At 38.2% G+C, this 21,214-nt stretch overlaps 1 protein-coding gene across 24 annotated transcripts in view; it reads right to left on the bottom strand.

Annotated features, from left to right (window-relative positions):
* The window catches only part of Bivm (basic, immunoglobulin-like variable motif containing), a 36,287-nt gene that overhangs the window by 2,440 nt on the left and 12,633 nt on the right, over positions 1–21,214 (bottom strand). For 11 of the 24 annotated variants that reach the window (XM_087564362.1, XM_087564365.1, XM_087564371.1 and 8 more), the window contains exons 3-9: positions 20,134–20,260; positions 19,075–19,170; positions 18,478–18,582; positions 18,165–18,259; positions 13,251–13,383; positions 11,730–11,816; positions 144–240 (exon numbers count right to left, since the gene is read on the bottom strand). In XM_087564362.1, coding sequence (XP_087420488.1) covers positions 144–240; positions 11,730–11,816; positions 13,251–13,383; positions 18,165–18,259; positions 18,478–18,582; positions 19,075–19,170; positions 20,134–20,260 — 740 coding nt within the window. Of the gene's footprint in view, positions 1–143; positions 241–11,729; positions 11,817–13,250; positions 13,384–17,286; positions 17,393–18,164; positions 18,260–18,477; positions 18,583–19,074; positions 19,171–20,133; positions 20,261–21,214 lie in introns of all 24 variants that reach the window. The other 13 variants (XM_087564375.1, XM_087564367.1, XM_087564359.1 and 10 more) reach the window with 2 other exon arrangements.

Raw genomic sequence — 21,214 nt, 5'->3', positions numbered from 1 at the left:
TTAAAGTTAGCCTAAATCCTTAAAATAATGTTACTTTTCTGACTATGGTAGTTTGAACTTGGCTTCTGTTATTTACCAAAACAAGATTAGTAATAAAACACTGCATTCTGGTCATTCAACTTCCAATGTAGTAATATTCTTACCTTCTTTGTTTTCCGGAATTGCAGTCCCCTCTCTAGATGTCGGATATCTAAGAATTCTGGATTTTGAGTGTTTAGATCAGTGACAATATCTGCCCATCTATAGTAAGAAAGAGGACAGTTTTCTTTAAGTCCAAAATACCACTGTAATAAAGCTTTTTCCATGAGCAAGCTCCCACAATGATTGGTGATTATTCTCTTAGGTCAGCATTGTTCCATCAACTGGCTTTTAAAAGCTTCATTTTTGTGAGTGACAGTTGTGGTTATCAAATTACTGTCAATGTTCTCAGCTTATAATTGGTTCCAATTTTTATATGTCAACATACCAGATAATAATAATACCTGGCAGGCTAAAGCAGTGCATGCTATACTTTCTGTTATACTCAAGTCACTTTATTTTCTTAGGCGGGGTAATGATTTTTTTTTTTTTTTTTTTTTTTTGGAGCTGGGGACCGAACCCAGGGCCTTGCGTTCTTGCTAGGCAAGCGCTCTACCGCTGGGCTAAATCCCCAACCCCGGGGTAATGATTTTATATATTGAATAAGCTGGCCTTGAACCCCTTGGCTTACAGGATACTTTTGCCTCATTTTGCAATGTGCCATTATGTGCCACATTCTGATAGCATTACTAATAAACAATATACTAATAAACAAAATGTTTGTGGAGAACAATCAAAGCACGTTTTATACAAATAATAAGTAAATTTGGTAAAGATGTGAAAGTCAAGTTCTATACAGTAAAATCAGGGAGTTTTTTCTTTATATTACCAGCAATAATAGAAAATGAAATTTTTAAATCAATTTGCAATAGGAAGAATCATTTAAAGGATATGTGTGAGTTTATATGAAAAATCAAAATCACTGCTAAAGGAAATTAAAGTTCTGATTATGGGGTCCTTGATATTACATGGATGCTACTCTTTGTAAGAGCCATGTCATTATGATGACAATTCTCCCTAAACAACAACATGAATGCTCAGATTGTGTCAGTCTGTGTGTATGCACAGGAAATAGTGAGAAAGAGCAAAGGTGTGTGTCAGGAGCCATCATAGGACAAGGTAATAACTAGTAGATGATCTTCCTGAGATGGTCTGCCCTGGATTATAATCTACGGCAGATTTGCTCTCATAGGCAAGGCCCAGGAGAAAATCATTTTAGGGAAGGTTCCTGCTATTAATATGTTTCTCCTGTCATTAAACATATATAACAATCACTACATACTAGCCCACTCTTTTGAGCAGATCTGTGAAGATCTACAAAGATATACTGTCTTATAGTAATGCTACATAAACAAATGAATAACTTCATTTTTTTATTCTTTTTTTTTATTGAATATTTCATTATTTTCATTTCAAATGTTATTCCCTTTCCCAGTTTCCTGGACATAAACCCCCCTATCCCATCCTGCTCCCCTTCTTCTATAAGGGTGCTCCCCTCCCTATCCACCCCTTCTTGCCCCTACCCCCGAGATTCCCTTACACTGGGAGTCCAACCTTGGCAGGACCCAGGGCTTCTCCTTCCTTTGGTGCCCAATAAGGCCATTCTCTGCTACATATGCAGCTGGAGCCATGTATGATCTGTGGATAGTGGTTTAGTTCCTGGGAGCTCTGGTTGGTTGGCATTATTGTTCTTATGGGGTTGCAAGCCCCTTCAGCTCTTTCAATCCTTTCTCTAATTCCTCCAATAGGGGTCCTGGTCCCAGTTCAGCAGTTTGCTGCTACCATTTACCAATGTATTTCACATGCTCTGGCTGTGCCTCTCAGGAGACAGGTATATCCAGTTCCTGTCAGCATACACTTCTTAGCTTCATCAATCTTATTTAGTTTTGGTGGCCACATGTGGGACAGGCTCTGAATGGCCATTCCTTCAGTCTCTGCTCCAAACATTGCCTCCATATCCCCTCCTATGAATATTGTTGTTCCCCCTTTTAAGAAGGAATGAAGCATCTGCACTTCGGTCATCCTTCTTCTTGAGCTTCATGTGGTCTGTGAATTGAATCTTGGGTAATTTGAGCTTTGGGGTTAATATCCATTTGTCACAGAATGCAAACCATGTGTGTTTTTCTGTAATTGGGTTACCTCACTCAGGATAAAATTTTCTAGTTCAATCCATTTGCCTATGAGTTTCATAAAGTGATTGTTTTTGATAGCTGATGTAATACACTATTATGTAGATGTACCACATTTTCTGTATCCATTATTCTGTTGAAAGGTATCCAGGTACTTTCCAACTTCTGGCTATTATAAATAAAGCTGCTATGAACATAGTGGGGCATGAGTCTTTATTGTCTGTTGGGACATCTTATGGGTATATGCCCAGGAGAGATAATAGCTGGGTCCTCAGGTAGTGCAATGTCCAATTTTCTGAGGAACCTCCAGACTGATTTCCAGAGTGGTTGTACCAGTTTGCAATCCCACCAACAGTGGAGGAGTGTTCCTCTTTCTCCACATCCTCGCCAGCATCTGCTGTCACTTGAGTTTTTGATCTTAGCCATTCTGACTGGTGTGAGGTGGAATTTCAGAGTTGTTTTGATTTGCATTTCCCTGATGACTAAGGATGTTGAGCATTTCTTTAGGTATTTCTCGGCCATTCCATATTCCTTAGCTGAGAATTCTTTGTTTAGCTCTGAACCCCATTTTTTAATAGGATTATTTGGTTCTCTGCAGTCTAACTTCTTGAGTTCTTTATATTTTGGATATTAGCCCTCTATCAGATGTAGGATTGGTAAAGATCTTTTCCCAATCTGTTGGTTGTCCTTTTGTCTTAATGACAGTGTCCTTTGCCTTACAGAAGCTTTGCAGTTTTATGAGGTCCCATTTGTAGATTCTTAGAGCATAAGCCATTGGGGTTTTGTTCAGGAAATTTTTCCCAGTGCCCATGTGTTCGAGGCACTTCCCTACATTTTCTTCTATTAGTTTGAGTGTATCTGGTTTGATGTGGGGGTCCTTGATCCACCTGAACTTAAGATTTGTACTGGGTGATAAGAATGGGTCAATTTGCATTCTTCTACATGCTAACCTCCAGTTGAACCAGCACCATTTGTTGAAAATGCTATCTTTTTTCCATTGAATGGTTTTAGCTCCTTTGTCAAAGATAGGTGTGTAGATTCATTTCAGGGTCTTCAATTCCATTCCACTGGGTTACTTGCCTTTCTCTGTACCAATATCATACAGTTTTTATCACTATTGCTCTGTAATACTGCTTGAGGTCAGGGATGGTCATTTCCCCAGAAGTTCTTTTGTTGTGGAGTTTTCGCTATCCTGGGCTTTTTGTTATTCCAAATGAATTTGCAAATTGCTCTTTCTAACTCTATGAAGAATTGAGTTGGAATTTTGATAGGGATTGCATTGAATCTGTAGATTGCTTTTGGCAAAATGGCCATTTTATAATATTAATCCTGCCAATCCATGAGCATGGGAGATCTTTCCATCTTCTGAGATCTTCTTCAATTTCTTCCTTCAGAGACTTGAAGTTCTTGTCATACAGATCTTTCACTTGCTTGGTTGGAGTCACACCAAAGTATTTTATATTATCTGTGACTATTGTGAAGGGTGTTGTTTCCCTAATTTCTCTGTCAGCCTGTTTATCCTTTGAGTAGAGGAAGGCTACTAATTTGTTTGAGTTAATTTTATGCCTAGCCACTTTACTGAAGTTATTTATCAGGCTTAGTAGTTCTCTGGTGGAACTTTTGGGGTCACTTAAGTGTACTATGATACCATCTGCAAATAGTGATACTTTGACTTCTTCCTTTCCAATTTGTATCCCTTTGACCTCCTCTCATTGTCTGATTGCTCTGGCTAGGTCTTCGAGTACTATATTGAATAAGTAGGGAGACGGTGTGCCACCTTTTCTAATCCTGGATTTTAGTGGGATTGCTTTAAGTTTCTCTTCATTTAGTTTGATGTTGGCTAGTGGTTTGCTCTATATTGCTTTTACTATGTTTAGCAATGGGCCTTGAATTCCTGATCTTTCCAGGACTTTTATCATGAGGGGGTGTTGAATTTTGTCAAATGCTATATCATTATCTAATGAAATGATCATGTGTTTTTTTTTTCTTTGAGTTTGTTTATATAGTGGATTACGTTGATAGATTTCCATAAACTAACAATTTACTAACAAAAGGGAACTAACAATTTATTATAGGTGCTATGACAGAAGATAAAATATTCAGAGGGTTTATCTATACAAAACTTCACTAGTAACTTAGTTATGGTTTTTAACTTTTAGTGAATCTGTGGAGCTGTGACAGGTAATGAATGTTTAGCCAGATAATTACTCCTAATGGATATGCATGTAAACATTCACTGTTATAAATTTATTCTATTTATAATTGGAATCTGTATAAACTTGTGTTGAACTTTTTACCATGTGTTCGGGTATTCTTAAGATGTTTAAATGTTGAGGATAAAGAGAAGACTCAGAACTGAGCTGAGGAGAATTATTTTGGACAGAACATTTTTTATCTGATATGAACAAAAGTTGAGAGAGCAGAAGAAGCAGGCAGGCTTCTTATAGGACAGAACAGATCTATTCTTAAGGCAGGCTTAGTCTTATGAAAAGGAACAAAGCCTTATTCTTACAAACTTGGGTTTAATTCATTTAGCATTAAAAGGGTAGAAGCTTTTACTTTCTCTATGCCATAAATATTGGAGCTCATTTTTCATCCAGAATAAGTGAGTTATTTCTGCCCTGGTATTAGGTCTTTTGCTTCGAATGCATATGTAAGTATGGATATGTGTGTATACAATTATAAATATGTAATTGTGAGAATGTATGCAAGATGGACCCAACTGGTTGAATGGATATGTGTAAATAAACATGCATAAATCTGTATATGAATTCATGTGAGTTTATGCATATTTGCTTGTGTAAAGTTTTTCCTTCTCTGAGATTCTCTTCTCCTGGTTCAATAGAAGTTTACTGCTCCAAAGAGAAGAGTGTGAGAAAGAAAATTTTTCCATGCCCAACTGAGGATCTTTCTGCTTTTCCCCCTTTTTCTTAGAGAGCTTTCATACCTAACTTTTTACAACTTAGTAATAAATGCTATAATCATTTTTCAAAGTGTCCTTTTTTCTTCCTGCAACTTCTATTTGCAGGCTGGAAGTTAGAGTTGTGCAGTTCCTGCTGAGCTAGAACTAAAGCCACATTACTTAATCCCCCACTGTTAGGCTACAGGGGTCAATCACCTAAACCAACAACTTTTTACCCTCAGAATTAGCAAGAAAGTTTTTAGGACTTTTTAGAAACTACCAGCAACATTTCAGTATAGTTAGAGAACAAAAATGTCTGGAGACCTTCAGTCTTTAAAGCCACGCCAGAGTCCTACTCTATGCCCTGTCTCAACCCTCTCCAGGCCAGGAGGCTCTCAGCAGTTGTGCAGAAACAGAAGAGAAAAACGAGACAAACAGGGGGCCACAACTTCTTCCCAAACACCCAGCAGAACTAGGACGCATATAGGAAATAGGGAAATACAAACCCCCACCCACCCAGAGGCACGGGTTCCTTTCAGCTTTTCTCTGTGCTCAAAGCAAACTGAGGGCTCTGGCCTTCCCTCATACACTCCTGCAACACCCAGAGAAAGCTTAAATCCCAAGAACTCTGACACACTCAGGATCCCATGGTCCTAGGATCCCTGGATCACAGGATCACAAAGACACCTGGACTCTGAAGAGTTCTGACACAACCAGGATCATAAGAAGGACAGACACCAGTCAGAGACAGTTAGGGCAACCACTAGAGATAACCAGATGACAAGAGGCAAGTACAAGAACATAAGCAATAGAAACCAAGGCTATTTGGCATCATCAGAATCCAGTTTTCCCATGACACCAAGTCCCGGATACCCATCACACCTGGAAAGCAAGATTCGGGGTTTAAACCATATCTCATGATGATGATAGAGAACTTTAAGAAGGACATGAATAACTCCCTTAAAGAAATACAGGAGAACACAACCAAACAGGAAAAGGAATTGAACAAAACCATTCAGAATCTAAAAATTGAAATAGAAACAATAAAGAAATCACAAAAGGAGACAACTCTGGAGATAGAAAACCTAGAAAAGAGATCAGGAAACATAGATGCAAGCATCACCAACAGAATATAAGAGATAGAAGAGAAATCTCAGGTCAGAAGATACCATAGAAAAAACATTGACACAACTGTCAAAGACAAATGCAAAAAAAGCTCCTAACCCAAAACACCCAGGAGATCTAGGACACAATTAGAAGACCAAAACTAAGAATACTAGGTATAGAAGAAAGCAAAGATTCCCAAATTAAAGGACCAGTAAATGTCTTCAATAAAACTTCCCTAACCTAAAGGAAGGGTATGCCCATAAACATACAAGAAGCGTACAGAACTCCAAATACACTGAACCAGAAAAGAAATTCCTCCCGTCACATAATAGTCAAAACACCAAATGCACAAAAGATAGAATATTAAAAGCAATAAGGGGAAATGGTCAAGTAATGTACAAAGGCAGAGCTATCAGAATTACACCAGACTTTTCAACAGAGACCATGAAAGCTAGAAGATACTGAACAAATGTCATTCAGACCCTAAGCAGCCCAGGCTGCTATATCCAACAAAACTCTCAATTACCGTAGGTGAGGAAACCAAAATATTCCATGACAAAAGCAAATTTACACAATATCTTTCCACAAATCCAGCCCTACAAAGGATAATTGATAGAAAACTCTAATACAAGGAGAGAAATTCCACCCTAGAAAAAAAGCAAGAAAGTAATCTTCTTGCAATAAAACAAACATAATTCTACTTCTAACAACAAAAATAACAGGAAGGGACAATCACTACTCTTAATATTTATAGACTCGGGGCTGGGGACTTAGCTCAGTGGTAGAGCGCTTACCTAGGAAGCGCAAGGCCCTGGGTTCGGTCCCCAGCTCCGAAAAAAAGAACCAAAAAAAAAAAAAAATATTTATAGACTCAATTCCCCAATAAAAAGACATAGATTAACAGACTGGATACATAAAAGGACCAAGCATTTTGCTGCTTACAGAAAACACACCTCAGTGACAAAGAAAGACACTACCACAGAGTAAAAGGCTGGAAAAAAAAAATCTCCAAGCAAATGGTTCCAAGAAACAAACTAGAGTAGACATTCTAATATCCAATAAAAGCGACTTTCAAACAAAACTTATCAAAAAAGGATAAGGAAATACACTTCATACTCATCAAAGGAAAATTCCACCAGGATGAACTCTCAATCCTGAATATCTATGTTCCAGATGCAAGGGCACCTACATTCATGAAAGAAACCTTACTAAAGCTCAAAGCATATACTGTACCACATACAATAATAGTGAGAGACTTCAACACCCCACTCTCAGCAATAGATAGATCATGGAAACAGAAACTGAACAGAGACACAGTGAAATTAATAGAAGTTATGAACCAAATGGATTTGACAGATATCTACAGAACATTTCATCCTAAAAAAAAAAAAAATATACCTTCTTCTCAGCATCTTAGGGTACCTTCTCCAGTATTGACCATATAATTGGTCACAAAACAAGCCTCAACAGATATAAGAATATTGAAATAATCCCATGCATCCTATCAGATCACCACAGACTAAGGAAGTTCTTCAATGACAACAAAAATGACAGAAAGCCCACATACACATGGAAACTGAACAATGCTTTACTCAATGATAACTTGGTCAAGAAAGAAATAAAGAAATTAAAGGGGGGGGGGGGCTGGAGAGATGGCTCAGTGGTTAAGAGCACTGTCTGCTCTCCAGAGGTCCTGAGTTCAATTCCCAGCAACCACATGGTGGCTCACAACCATCTATAATCAGGTCTGGTGCCCTCTTCTGGCCTGCAGGTGCATTACATGCAGGCAGAAAGCTGTATGATGTATACATAATAAATAAATAAATATTAAAAAAAAAAGAAATTAAAGACTTTTTAGAATTTAATGAAAATGAAGGCACAACATACCCAAACTTATGGGACACAATGAAAGCAATGCTAAGAGGAAAACTCATAGCTCTGAGTGCCTCTAAAAAGAAACTGGAGAGAGCATGTATCAGCAGTTTTACAGTACACCTGAAAGCTCTAGAACAAAAAGAAGCAAATACACCCAAGAAAAGTATATGGCAGAAAATAATCAAACTCAGGACTGAAATCAACCAAGTAAAAACAAAAAGAACTATACAAAGAATCAACAAAACCAGTAGCTGATTCTTTGAAAAAAATCAATAAGATAGATAAACCCTTAACCAGACTAACCAGAAAGCAGAGAAAGTATACAAATTAACAAAATCAGGAATGAAAAGAAAAACATAACAGAAACTGGGGAAATTAAAAAGGAATCATCAGCTCCTACACAAAGACCTATATTCAACAAAACTGGAAAATCTAGAGGAAATGGACAATTTTCTAAACAGATACCAGATACCAGGTACCAAAGTTAAATCAAGATCAGATAAACCATCTAAACAGTCCCATAACCCCTAAAGAAATAGAAGCAATCATTAAAAGTCTCCCAACCAAAAAAAAAAAAAAAAAAAAAAAAAAAGCCCAGATAGATTTAGTGGCGAATTCTATCAGACCTTCATAGAAGACCTAATACCAATACTATTCCACAAAATAGAAACAGAAGGAACATTACCCAATTCGTTCTATGAAGCCACAATCACACTTATACCTAAACCACACAAAAACCCAACAAAGAAAGAGGAATTCAGACCAATTTCCCTTATGAATTTTGATGCAAAAATACTCAATAAAATTCTCGCAAACTGAATCCAAGAACACATCAGGACAATCATCTATCATGATCAAGTAGGCTTCATCTCATGGATGCAGGGATGGTTCACTATATGGAAATCCATCAACGTAATCCACTATATAAACAAACTCAAAGAAGGAAACCACATGATCATCTCATTAGATGCTGAGAAAGCATTTGATAAAATTCAACACCCTTTTACGTTAAAAGTCTTAGAAAGATCAGGAATTCAAGGCCCATTGCTAAACATAGTAAAAGGAATATACAGCGAACCAGTAGCCAACATGAAACTAAATGAAGACAAACTTAAAGCAATCCCACTAAAATCAAGGACTAGACAAGGCTGCCCACCGTCTCCCTACCTATTCAATATAGTACTTGAAATCCTAGCCAAGGCAATTAGACAACAAAAAGAGGTCAAAGGGATACAAATTGGAAAGGAAGAAGTCAAAATACTACTATTTGCAGGTGGTATGATAGTATACTTAAGTGACCCCAAAAGTTCCACCAGAGAACTATTAAGCCTGATAACTTCAGCAAAGTGGCTGGGTATAAAATTAACTTACAAATCAGTAGCCTTCCTCTACTCAAAGGATAAACAGGCTGACAGGGAAATTAGGGAAACAACACCCTTCACAATAGTCACAGATAATACAAAATACTTTGGTGTGACTCTAACCAAGCAAGTGAAAGATCTGTATGACAAGAACTTCAAGTCTCTGAAGAAAGAAATTGAAGAAGATCTCAGAAAATGGAAAGATCTCCCATGCTCATGGATTGGCAGGATTAATATTATAAAATGGCCATTTTGCCAAAAGCAATCTACAGATTCAATGCAATCCCCATCAAAATTCCAACTCAATTCTTCATAGAATTAGAAAGAGCAATTTGCAAATTCATTTGGAATAACAAAAACCCAGGATAGCAAAAACTATTCTCAACAATAAAAGAATTGCTGGGGGAATCATGATCCCCAACCTCAAGCTGTATTACAGAGCAATTGTGATTAAAAACAAACAAACAAAAAAAAAACAACAACAACAAAAAAAAACAAAATGGTATGTTATTGGTACAGAGACAGACAGTAGATAAATGGAATAGAACTGAAGGCCCAGAAATCAACACACACACCTATGGTCACTTGATCTTTGTCAGAGGAGCTTAAAGCATCCAGTAGGAAAAAACAACATTTTCAACAAATGATGCTGGTGCAACTGGAGGTCAGCATGTAGAAGAATGCAAATTAATCCATTCTTATCACGCTGTACAAAACTTAAGTTCAAGTGGATCAAGGACCTCCACATAAAGCCAGATACACTGAATCTAAAACAAGAGAAATTGGGAAAGAGCCTCAAACACCTCAGCATAGGGGAAAATTTCCTGAACAGAACACCAATGGCATATGCTCTAAGATCAAGAATTGACAAATGGGACCTCGTAAAATTGCAAAGTTTCTGTAAGGCAAAGGACATTGTCAGTAGGACAAAACGGCAACCAACAGATTGGGAAAAGATCTTTACCAATCCTACATTTGATAGAGGACTAATATCCAATATATATAAGGAACTCAAGAAGTTAAGACTCCAGAGAATCAAATAACCCAATTAAAAAATGGGATATAGAGCTAAAGAAAGAATTCTCGGCTGGGGATTTAGCTCAGTGGTAGAGCGCTTACCTAGGAAGCGCAAGGCCCTGGGTTCGGTCCCCAGCTCCGGAAAAAAAAAAGAACCAAAAAAAAAAAAAAAAGAATTCTCAGCTGAAGAATACTGAATGACCAAGAAACACCTAAAAAATGTTCAACATTCTTAGTCATCAGGGAGATGCAAATCAAAACAACCCTGAGATTCTACCTCACATCAGTCAAAATGGCTAAGATCAAAAACTCAGGTGACAACAGATGCTGGTGAGGAGACTATTTGGTTATTAAAAACAATGACTTCATGAAATTCTTAGGCAAATGGAACTAGAAAATATCATCCTGAGTGAGGTAACCCAATCACTAAAGAACACACATGGAATGCACATTGACCCAAAAGCTCTGAATACTCAAGATATCCACAGAGGACATGAAGCTCAAGAAGTTGGAAGACCAATGTGCAGATTCTTTAGTCCTTCTTGGAAGGGAGAACAAAATATTCACAGGCAGAAATACAGAGACAAAATGTGGGGCAGAAACTGAGGAAAAGGTCATCCAGAGATGGCCCAACTTGGGGATCCACCCCATATACTGTCACTAAACACTAAACACAGACACTATTGTGGATGCCAAGAGGTGAATGCTGACAGGAGATTAATGGAGTGGTCTCCTGGGAGGCTCTGCTGGAGTCTGACAAATATAGAGGCAGATGTTTGCAGCCAACCAAACACTGAACTGAAAAAGGGGTCTCTAATGGAGGAATTAGAGAAAGGACTGAAGGAGCTAAGGGGGTTTTCAACCCCAAAGGAAGAACAACAATATCAACCAACCAGACTCCCCAGAGCTCCCAGAGACTAAACCACCAACCAAAGAGTACACATGGAAGGGACCCATAGCTCCAGTCACATATGTAGCAGAGGATGACCTTATTGAGCATGAATAAGAGGAGAGGCCCATGGTTCTGTGAAGGCTTGATGCCCCAGTTAGGGGAATGCCAGGGCAGAGAGGTGGGAGGAAGTTGGTGAAGCAAACACTCTTATAGAGGCAGAGGGAAGGAAGGGTAAGGAATAGGGGGACTCCAGGGGGAAATCAAGAAAGGCGATAACATTTGGAATTTAAGTATATGAAATATCCAATAAAATAAAATAAAATAAAATGTGGGGGAAAAAAGAAAACATTAAATCTACTAAAGCATACCTTTTACAGTGAATGGCAGGATGTTTTCTACTTGACTCTCCAATTAAAATCCAGTATTCTACTTCTTGTGGTGAAAGGGGGCCCTTGCTAAAAAGAAAATACATTCACAGTCAGCTTGATAAATGGCATTCACTACCCACAGAACGCTGTTCGAACTAAAATACACTAAAACTGAAAGATGCTTTTTTTAATCAAGGATAAATATGAGCATTAAGGTTTGGGCCATTCTAGAAATCCTTGTGTTAAGTTTGAGCCCTATTATTTCCATATTCAAAATCTAGGGTTAAAAACATTTTGACATAATACCCACTTGGATCAGAGGAGAAGAAGACGATTTTAAATATACAATGTTCCATTCCCATCCCTAGAAATTCTAATTCAAGTCTGGAAAGGAGCTTGGAATTTTACATAATTTTCAAGAAAAAAATCAGATGGTTCATAGGCACAAGCATTCATTGGTGAAGCCCAACTATTAAAGGAACAGAGCAGGAGAAGTCAACGCATGTTTCATATTTGGTAGGTACCTGGAGTAAGATAAAAGCGTAGCTTGGAATCATAAAAGAAGTACAAAAGTGCCCCTCACTCCAGAAAGTGAACAGAGCATGCAGGAGTTGGAGAGAGAGCAGTTATGCTCTTGTTCCTCATATACGAGCAGCATTCAGCCTCCTGAGTCCTCCAACTTCTGCTCACCTGTTTCAGGTTACCACATCCAAGGACCTTTGAGTAGGACTCCAGGTATCCATGGCCTCCAGTACATAATAAATTCCCTCCTATCCTAAAGGTCAAACCATGTTCTCCACCCAGAATCTGGCCCTCACTTAAGATATAACTTCTAAGGGCTACTGAATCTTTTCATCCTCCCTAGTCACTAATCTCACCAAGCCAAGTGTGAATCAACCAGCAAACCAGTGGAGTAAGACAGTCACGTTACCTGTTCTTAAAAATACCCTGCTTTCAAGTCCCCAATGAAGGAACTTGGCAAAGAGTAACATTCAAACTCAGCACCTCTCTGTTGCACACATCTCCTTCAAAAAGACAGAAGTTTGTGTGTCTGTGTAAAAACATGTTGTTCAAAAAGCAACTGGATTAAGAAAAGCAGGAGGCAAATATAACCAAAAAGATTAGAGATGAAACTGGTCCTGAACTCCCTTGGAGAAAAACCCTAACAAATCCTTAGTTCTTCACTATGACCAGAGAAGGTGCTTTTTAATGTACTTAGTTGTGGCATTCTTGACACAGGGACATGCAAGGCAATGGAGAGGACCCTGGGCATAACACGGGAAGGCCCGTGCACCTGTGTGTAACAGTCATAAAAGTGGTATGTCAGATAGCTTCCTCTTACAATGACTGAGCAACTGCTTTGAAGTGCAATCAGTCCTGCAAAACATATGCACACTCGCTTTGAATAAAACACATTACCAAGCTTCCCAATGGCTAAAAGACTAGAATCTGTTTAATTCCCAAAAATACTTTGTCAAATTTTCCTATTGATGTGCCTTTATCGAGTATGGGAATGCTTACCTGAATGCTTTATTAGCTTTAACAGGGGTTGCTTCAAAGCCAATTGGACAAAAGTAATGATTTTGGCAATGATAGATATAAGCCAGTGACTCATCTTTCAATCCTTGGGTCAACTTTGATAAGGCCCCAGGAGCTACAAAGACAAAACCAGATAAATTGAGGTACACAAATCAATGTCCACATTTAATACAGAGGACCCATTAAGGACTGAAAGACAGAATTTGGAATACACTGATATTCTGAGTTTCATTGAGGGAATATCTTTGCCCAATATGGGCAAAAACATGAATGAATTTACTTTTAGTTTTAGATAAACTCAGTAGCAAAACAAGTGAAACACATCCTTGCTTATCAGAACTTTCTAAGAATATACCAAATTGTCTAAGATATTCAGCGATTGTGTAAAATCCAGTAATTGCACAATCACAGCCTTAGCTTTTCTCCACTACCAGCTTCTGAACACCTCTCACTACCAGCTTCTGAATGAGCATGCCCAAATGAAACATATGTATCTATAAACTCTCACATATAAACTAACTCTACAAAAGATTTACAAAAGAACCTTAAATTAGACTAAATTATAGCCATTCTAATGTCTAGATGAAGCATCTACATCCAACTTAAAGTTTACTAATGCATATGAATAAACACAAACCTTAAATAACAACGAACTACAACAATGGTGTGCATGTACACACACACACACACACACACACACACACACACCTGCCACACAATAACCTTCACACTTGTCACATAATTATCACGTAATTATAACAAATATTATCATTGTATTGGCTCATTTTCTATTAAATTACACAGGGTACAGTCATTTGAAAGGAGGAAGCTTTGATTTGGAAAATACCTTCACAAGATTTGGCTGTAGGCAAACCTGTAGAGCATTTTCTTAATTGGTAATTGATGTGGGAGGGCTCAGCCCATTGTGGGTGGTGCCATCCCTAGACATGTAGTTCTGAATTCTATTAAAAAGTAGTCTGTGCAATCCATTGGGAGCAGGCCCGTAAGCAGCATTCCTCTATGGTCATGACTCCAGGTTCCTACCCTTTTGAGTTCCTGCTTTGGCTTCACTCAATGGACTGTGATTCGGGACGCACCAGCCAAATTCCTCCCTAAGTTGTTCTGGTCATGGTTTTCATCACAGCAATAGAAACACTAAGACTTTAACAAGACTAAGAAACACCAAGGTCTTTCTACACCTGTCACACAGATGAAAGTCATCAGCTTTTCCACGCACATCACACGGATCAAAGGCATCAGCTGTGCAGTCAGGCTGGACTTACACAACTGTTTCTCCTCATCATTGTAATAGCTGTCAAATGATTTCCAAAGTATTAGCACAAGAAACAATTTTATCAGCACTCAGTACTCAAAACCATTAACTGAGGTTTCATTAACTTCCATTCCAGGAAGATCTTAAATTATTCATTAACAAGTAGTCCATTAAAACTGGAAACCCTAAAAAAAGCAAGCTGAGAGCCTGCATGGTATGTTCACAGGGATTGACTTTCTGGCCATGAAACCACCAAGATCTGGGCCCTCTGCCACAGCTCCACAGAAGCAACCTGACTGCCTCACAAGGGTTTTGGGGTGGGAGCTATGCCTGTGCACGTGTTAACATTTCTGATCTCTACTCTGAAGTTCCATCAAGGCATTCCACATAGATTTTCACTTCCAGGTAGATCAGCACAGGTAGATAGTCCTCTCTACTAAAATCTCTACTTCACAAAGACTAATAACGACTAGACACTCCACAGGAGAGAGTTGTATTCCCTCACATCTTAAAAACTGACCCTTTTGGCAGTTTAGATGAGAATTTTTAGAAATAAATTCAGTACAGTCTTTCGTTTCCATAAAAGAGCATGATTGTAAATAGATTCTATATGGTGGATTAAGATCACTTTACTCTGTATATTCAAACATTACAAAAGATGACTATTACCACCATTGCCATAGAAAAACTCCTGAAATATTTTTAAATTTAAATTAATCAATGAGAAGCTTTCTCAGATAACTGAAAATATTGTTTTTGCAATAATACTTGAACTCAAAGCCTTTAGTTATGTTAGGCAAGCTCTCTATCACTGAGTACAGTGTAAGTTCTGGCAACTGACTGTGTTTCTTAAGACAGAGTCCCACTCTTTCTCCCAAGTACTAACCAGGCCAGATCTTTGAGATCAGGCAAGATCAAACTCATTCAGAGACGTATAGCCATACAAAGGTCTTACTCTGTAATTTAGGCTAGCCTGAAACACAATATGAAGCCCCAGGCTAGTCTTGTACACAGAGCAATCCTGCTGTCTTGGCCTCCTCGATGCTTGAACTATAGGCATTGAGCCAATATCCTGGCATCCCAGACATAGTCAATAAAAGAGATTTTTGCCAGCAGGAGTGGCACATGCCTTTAATCCCAGAACTCAGAAGGCCAAGGTAGGTGGATTTCTGTGACTTCAAGGCCAGACTACAGCTCTACAAGAGCAAGTTTCAGAACAGTCAGAGCTACACGGAGAAACCCATCTCAAACAAATGAATGAAAGAAACAAAGACAAAATTTAGGATTCCATGGAAGGAAGGAAGGAAGGAAGGAAGGAAGGAAGGAAGGAAGGAAGGAAGGAAGGAAGGAAGCGAGGGAGGGAGGGAGGGAGGGAACTAAGGATTCTAGGAGCATATGAGATGGATAACAAAGTCTGCCCTCCTTGGCAATCACATAATTTTGTCTGCTGCAAACACTCTTTTACCATGTCCTAGTTTTCCAAATGCCATGACATGGGTTTTCTTCTATGGGATAATGTTTCTAGTACTGTTAAATATGATATATAACACATATACACATGGTTTCTAGTAAAAGGATGTTTGTTCTTATCCCTCCAAGGTACATAAAACATTCTTCAGGTGATTTCAAGATCAGCAAACTTATTCTTAAAGCAGAGCTGCTGTAGCCAAATAAATATATGAGCAGTTTTCTTCTACTGTCTCCCTTTCAGGCCAAAGCCTTTAAACAGAATCCTCAGGTTTTATCTGAGCACAATTAGAAAATGACTGCATCTCCTCTCAATGCAAAAACCAAACTCCTGGTAAAGAGGCCATATCCATATACCATCTTGTTGTCAAGACTTCAATAAAGTCTTACTAGAGCCCAGTCTGAGTTGCTGCTGGCCTTGTAGGTCTGTGGTTGGGAACTAAGAATTTGCATTTCTAACAAGTTACCAGGTGATGCATCAAGGAACAGTATTTTGAAGCAGCTAGTTTAGATAAACGGAGATTTTAACTTAAGTCACGAGTACTAGTAACTCTGCCAGATACCAGCATGGAAGATGAAAGAAGTAATGTTAATCACAGATGGGTATAGAAGTCGGAGGAACAAGAAGGGATGGCATTGAAGATGGGACTTAAGGAAGAGTGGAGATTTTAGCAATCTACATAGAGGAAGGGGCATAAGGAGGCAGATCCACAGGGAACATACACCAAGCCACTGGTTAGGAAGGTAGCATACAACAGAGAAAGCCTACAGAAGGACACCCCCACAATTGCAGGGCAAAGTCAGAGAAAAGATGACCTTCTAAAATAAAAGACAATGCAGCATTATTCAGAAGGCAGCTACCCAAGGAAATGACCTGTGATGAGAAGACAAATGTGTTGCCAAGAGAAACTAGGTTCAGAATATACCAGAGGACATCTAAAAACAAACCTAAAAGCCAAGTCACAAAGCAACTACCTCCATAGCTGTCCAGTAAACAGGATGTGAAAAAAGCTTTAAGAATTAGGTTCAGAGTTGAAAGGAGTGGGAAACTTGAGCTACCAACTCATTCATCGCCCTTGGCAGTATAGCTCTCATGCCAATACACTGTCAACACATTCTTTGGGTTGGTTTAGTATTAACTAGTCCTTCTGCAGAAGAGCCTTAGAGAACTGAGAACAAACATATCCTTATACATCGAAAGTCAAGGGAAAATTCTGGAACTATGATAAGTAATCAAGCAGCATATCATTGTCCTGCAAGGCCCCACCCATTTGATACCTTTTAAATACAGCAGGCACATGAAGACAGTGGTGGGAGTCCAGTCGATGTTGGCTTCACATGCTATCAATACTATGGAGTTTGGTCTGTATGCAAGCCTAGAGAGCTCCCAAAAAGGAAAGGGGCGTAACCACACTGCAGGTTAAAGAAAACTATTCAATATGAACTGGAAGGATATTGGAGATGAGGAAAACAGTATCAACCGGCTGTATACCTGAGTGTGCACAAGGCAACCAGAGAATCGATAGCTGTGGTCCAGGGGAGAGTATGTGAGATATATGTAGGGAAAAGTAGAGGCTGGCATTGTATTAAGCAAAGTAGCGAACTGTAGTATCCACTGAAAAAAAAATAAATTCCTGAGTCTAAGCATGATTTCCAAGTGAATCCTGCCTTTGCAACATAACTGGGTGGATGGCTACTATTTTCCATGAGATCAACCGTAAATCCGAAAAACATGCTTCGTCCTTTATTAACACTAAGTTTTATCTCAATCTCCAGGTTTGTTTTAACTCTATCACATGCTTCATTTACAGTGACCTTTGAGGGCCCAGAGTTCATCAAGAACCAGAGAGTTACTAAGTCCAGGATATGCTGTTCCCAAGAACACTGAAAGCACATTGTAAAAAAAATCATAGAAATATCAGAAGGGGTAAAAATTGAACTGTAAAATGAGAGTGCCCTATATATTATATATTATCATGATTTCCCTCTTAAAGAGGTATGAAAGTATCAGACTGTGAAAAGTTAATTTGATGTCCAAGAAACAATATAGCCAATTTCTGAGATGTACTCAACCTGAAAGCGTGGCGTGTGTGTGTATGTGTGTGTGTGTGTGTGTGTGTGTGTGTGTGTGTGTGCGCGCATGTATTTTTACCTACCAGTTTCTCCAGCTGTTTTGTTCTTCCCATGGGGCTTATAGAGAACATAAGAGCATCCTTTCACATGAAAGTGGTCATTAATCTGTCTAAACCATCTGAAATTAAGAAGAATATTTGCTCATAGCAATAGTTTCATTATACAGACAGGCTACGTCCTAATTGTATAGAAACCCAAGCACAGCCCACAAATGTCATATCTAAGGGAGCCTGGGACCCAGCACCAAAGTCTATCTTGTACTGTCCCCAAACACGACAGCGTTATCCCTTCATAGAATTAGAAATAAGGTGTTGTCCCTAAGTGGCAGCTCCGTACCTCATGAGTGTTGTATTTCCAGTGAAAGGGCCAAACCTAATATCTTCAAATGGGGGTTGGAAGCCCAAAATATGTAATGCTTCTTCTTGGGTAATAGGTGGGAGACTATAAAAGAAACATTTCCTTTCATTTTACAGTTCCAGTCACGTGCAAATAAAATATCCCTCAGTGTTAATAATATATAGGTTTATCTTACAAACAGTTTTAGAGATATTTTTCATTTATTTTATTGAAAAGAATACATGCAAATATTTTAACCTGAAAGGGTTATAACAATACACACAATTTTTTTCAGTTTGTGAAACGTCAACTCTCAGAGTCTTCCATTATAAATAAGTACCTTAAAATTCCTTTTTCTTTTCTTTCTCTCTTTCTTTTTTTAATTTCTTTCTTTTTTTTTTTTTTCTTTTTTGGCTTCTTAAGACAAGGTCTCTATGTAGCCCCAGATGTCCTAGAATTTAGAATTTATTCTATAAACCAGCAGAAATCTGCCTCACTCTGCATCCTGAGTGCTGGGATTAAAGGTGTGCATCATCACACTCAGTTTCCTTCAAACCGCTTTCAAAGATGGAGTTTGGTGTAGACTGGTATACTTACTTCCCAGCTCCCATTATGCTGTATAGGAAATTCCAACAAGAAATCAATGAGGAGATACCACACGAAGTCTTGTATTGTGGTCGGCTTATGCAGTACCTGGGAAATCAAACAGCATCCTTCACGTGAATGAACACAAAACATTCAGAACAGAAATATCAATCTTATAGGGGACTTAATATGTGACCATAATGAAAACTATAATACAGTGTGAAATCATTCTTTAATTCCCCTCCCCCCAATAAAAGTCATTTTTTTTGTTTAAAGTATTTCCTACTTATTAGACACCTAAAAATATATGAGAATAGAGATCATCTATTTTATCAAGACGAGCTACATTATGGCTTACAACCTATGAAAGTTCATCCTATTCAAACCAAGAACTTCTGATGCCAACTATTCAAGTTTCTATACGAATACGCATTTGAGTAGGCACAGGATCATCTGCAACTTCTGAAAAGACTGGAGAAACAAAGCAAACCACTTTCTCTGTGTCAAGAGGTTCAGAGATTCTTCAGACCAAAGCACATGCCATGTACCCCTGGACAGAGATACTCAGAACAGAATTGTCACTGAGGACTTAAAAGGGAAATACAAAATCCTCCAGCAAGAGATGGAGACAAAGAAAGCTGGAAATTCTAAACTGAAACTCATGAGCCATGACAAGTAAGCACGTATATAATGAACTTTTAAAACACTCTATAAAGTGTTAATTTAGTCTGGAAAGTATACGCACAAGAAATATTGTTAATTTTACTAGGTATAACAATAATTAAAATAGCTGTATGCTAACAGTCACTTCCTGGAGAATTCTTCAACAAAGAACAACCAGGTAAATGACCACTCCAAATTTGAGACTGACAGCCAGGCAAGTCTAGAAAATACCGGCTGAGCTAAACTAGATCACTTCCAAAATCTGAGATAAACATAAAGTATTTAGACACAACTTTGGAATTACAGTGTTTATAATAAATATAATTTATTAACCTATACTCAGCAAAATTAATGTCAATTTATATATTTTTAAGATTGGAAAAAGTAAAAACTGACATGGCCACATACCATCGCCTAAGGTCTAATACTTTGCGCTGTTTAACATCATCAAGAGGAGAATAGTGGAGACACTCCCTCTGATACCGCCCTTTTTTATCTGATGTTTTCTTCTTGGAAATTTGTTTCTTTGCATTGCCTACAGAACAAAGAAAAAATACAAGAAAATGTTCAGATAAAGTAAACCCCCATGCCAGAAGTTACAACAGAATTAGAGAGGAACTGCCATGCATTCTGAAAATGGTATTTGCAAATGACTCAAAGTAATGCCTGTGCTTTCTAGAATAGTACTCGTCCCTACAGAGAAAGCAGGAAGAGAGTTCAGAACAATTTGAACCATCAGAAATGCTATTTCCTATCAAGATCGTATCCAAGTACAGCTAGGCTCTTAGAGCTGGTTAAAATAACCAATCCAAAGATCTTTAGCCACATCTACAGCTTCAAGTTACCAACAGGAAAGATTAAAGTAGATCACTTTCCTGAAAACAGATCCTTTCCATAAAACACTAAAACCCGCATTAACATAATTCTATTACAACATCCAGCATGATGGCATTCTGTCCAATAATAATTCCAGGTCCCTGAGACCTCAAAATGAATACACAGTGAAGCATTTGGTTTTTTTTTTTTTTTTTTTTTTTTTTTTTTTTTTTTTTTTTGGTTCTTTTTTTCGGAGCTGGGGACCGAACCCAGGGCCTTGCGCTTCCTAGGTAAGCGCTCTACCACTGAGCTAAATCCCCAGCCCCATTTGTTAAACTATTAAAATAAAGCACTGCCCAGGCACACGTACACAATCTTCCCAAAGATAGGGAATGACTAGGGTAGGAGGGATATAGAAAGTGGACAAAGGAGGCAGAAGTGAGGGGGAGAGTTTATCTTGTTTAATTTTGATACATTTATTTATTTCTGAACCATGTTAATGTTCCATTCACTCAATAGTATACATATTAAAATGTTATTAACTTTCCTTTTCAGCTACATTAATATCTCCCTGACAAGATCTATTTTAAATGAAATAATCAAATCTCGTTTGAAAATTAACTGAGGCTAATATTTTGTTTTTGAGTTATCAAACACAGATCAAACACAGATT

Source organism: Rattus norvegicus, chromosome 9 (assembly GCF_021556685.1).
Source record: "Rattus norvegicus strain SHRSP/BbbUtx chromosome 9, alternate assembly SHRSP_T2T, whole genome shotgun sequence".
Classification (NCBI taxonomy): domain Eukaryota; kingdom Metazoa; phylum Chordata; class Mammalia; order Rodentia; family Muridae; genus Rattus; species Rattus norvegicus.
Note: the sequence above shows the minus strand (reverse complement) of the source record. Positions and strands in the feature narration are given on the sequence as shown.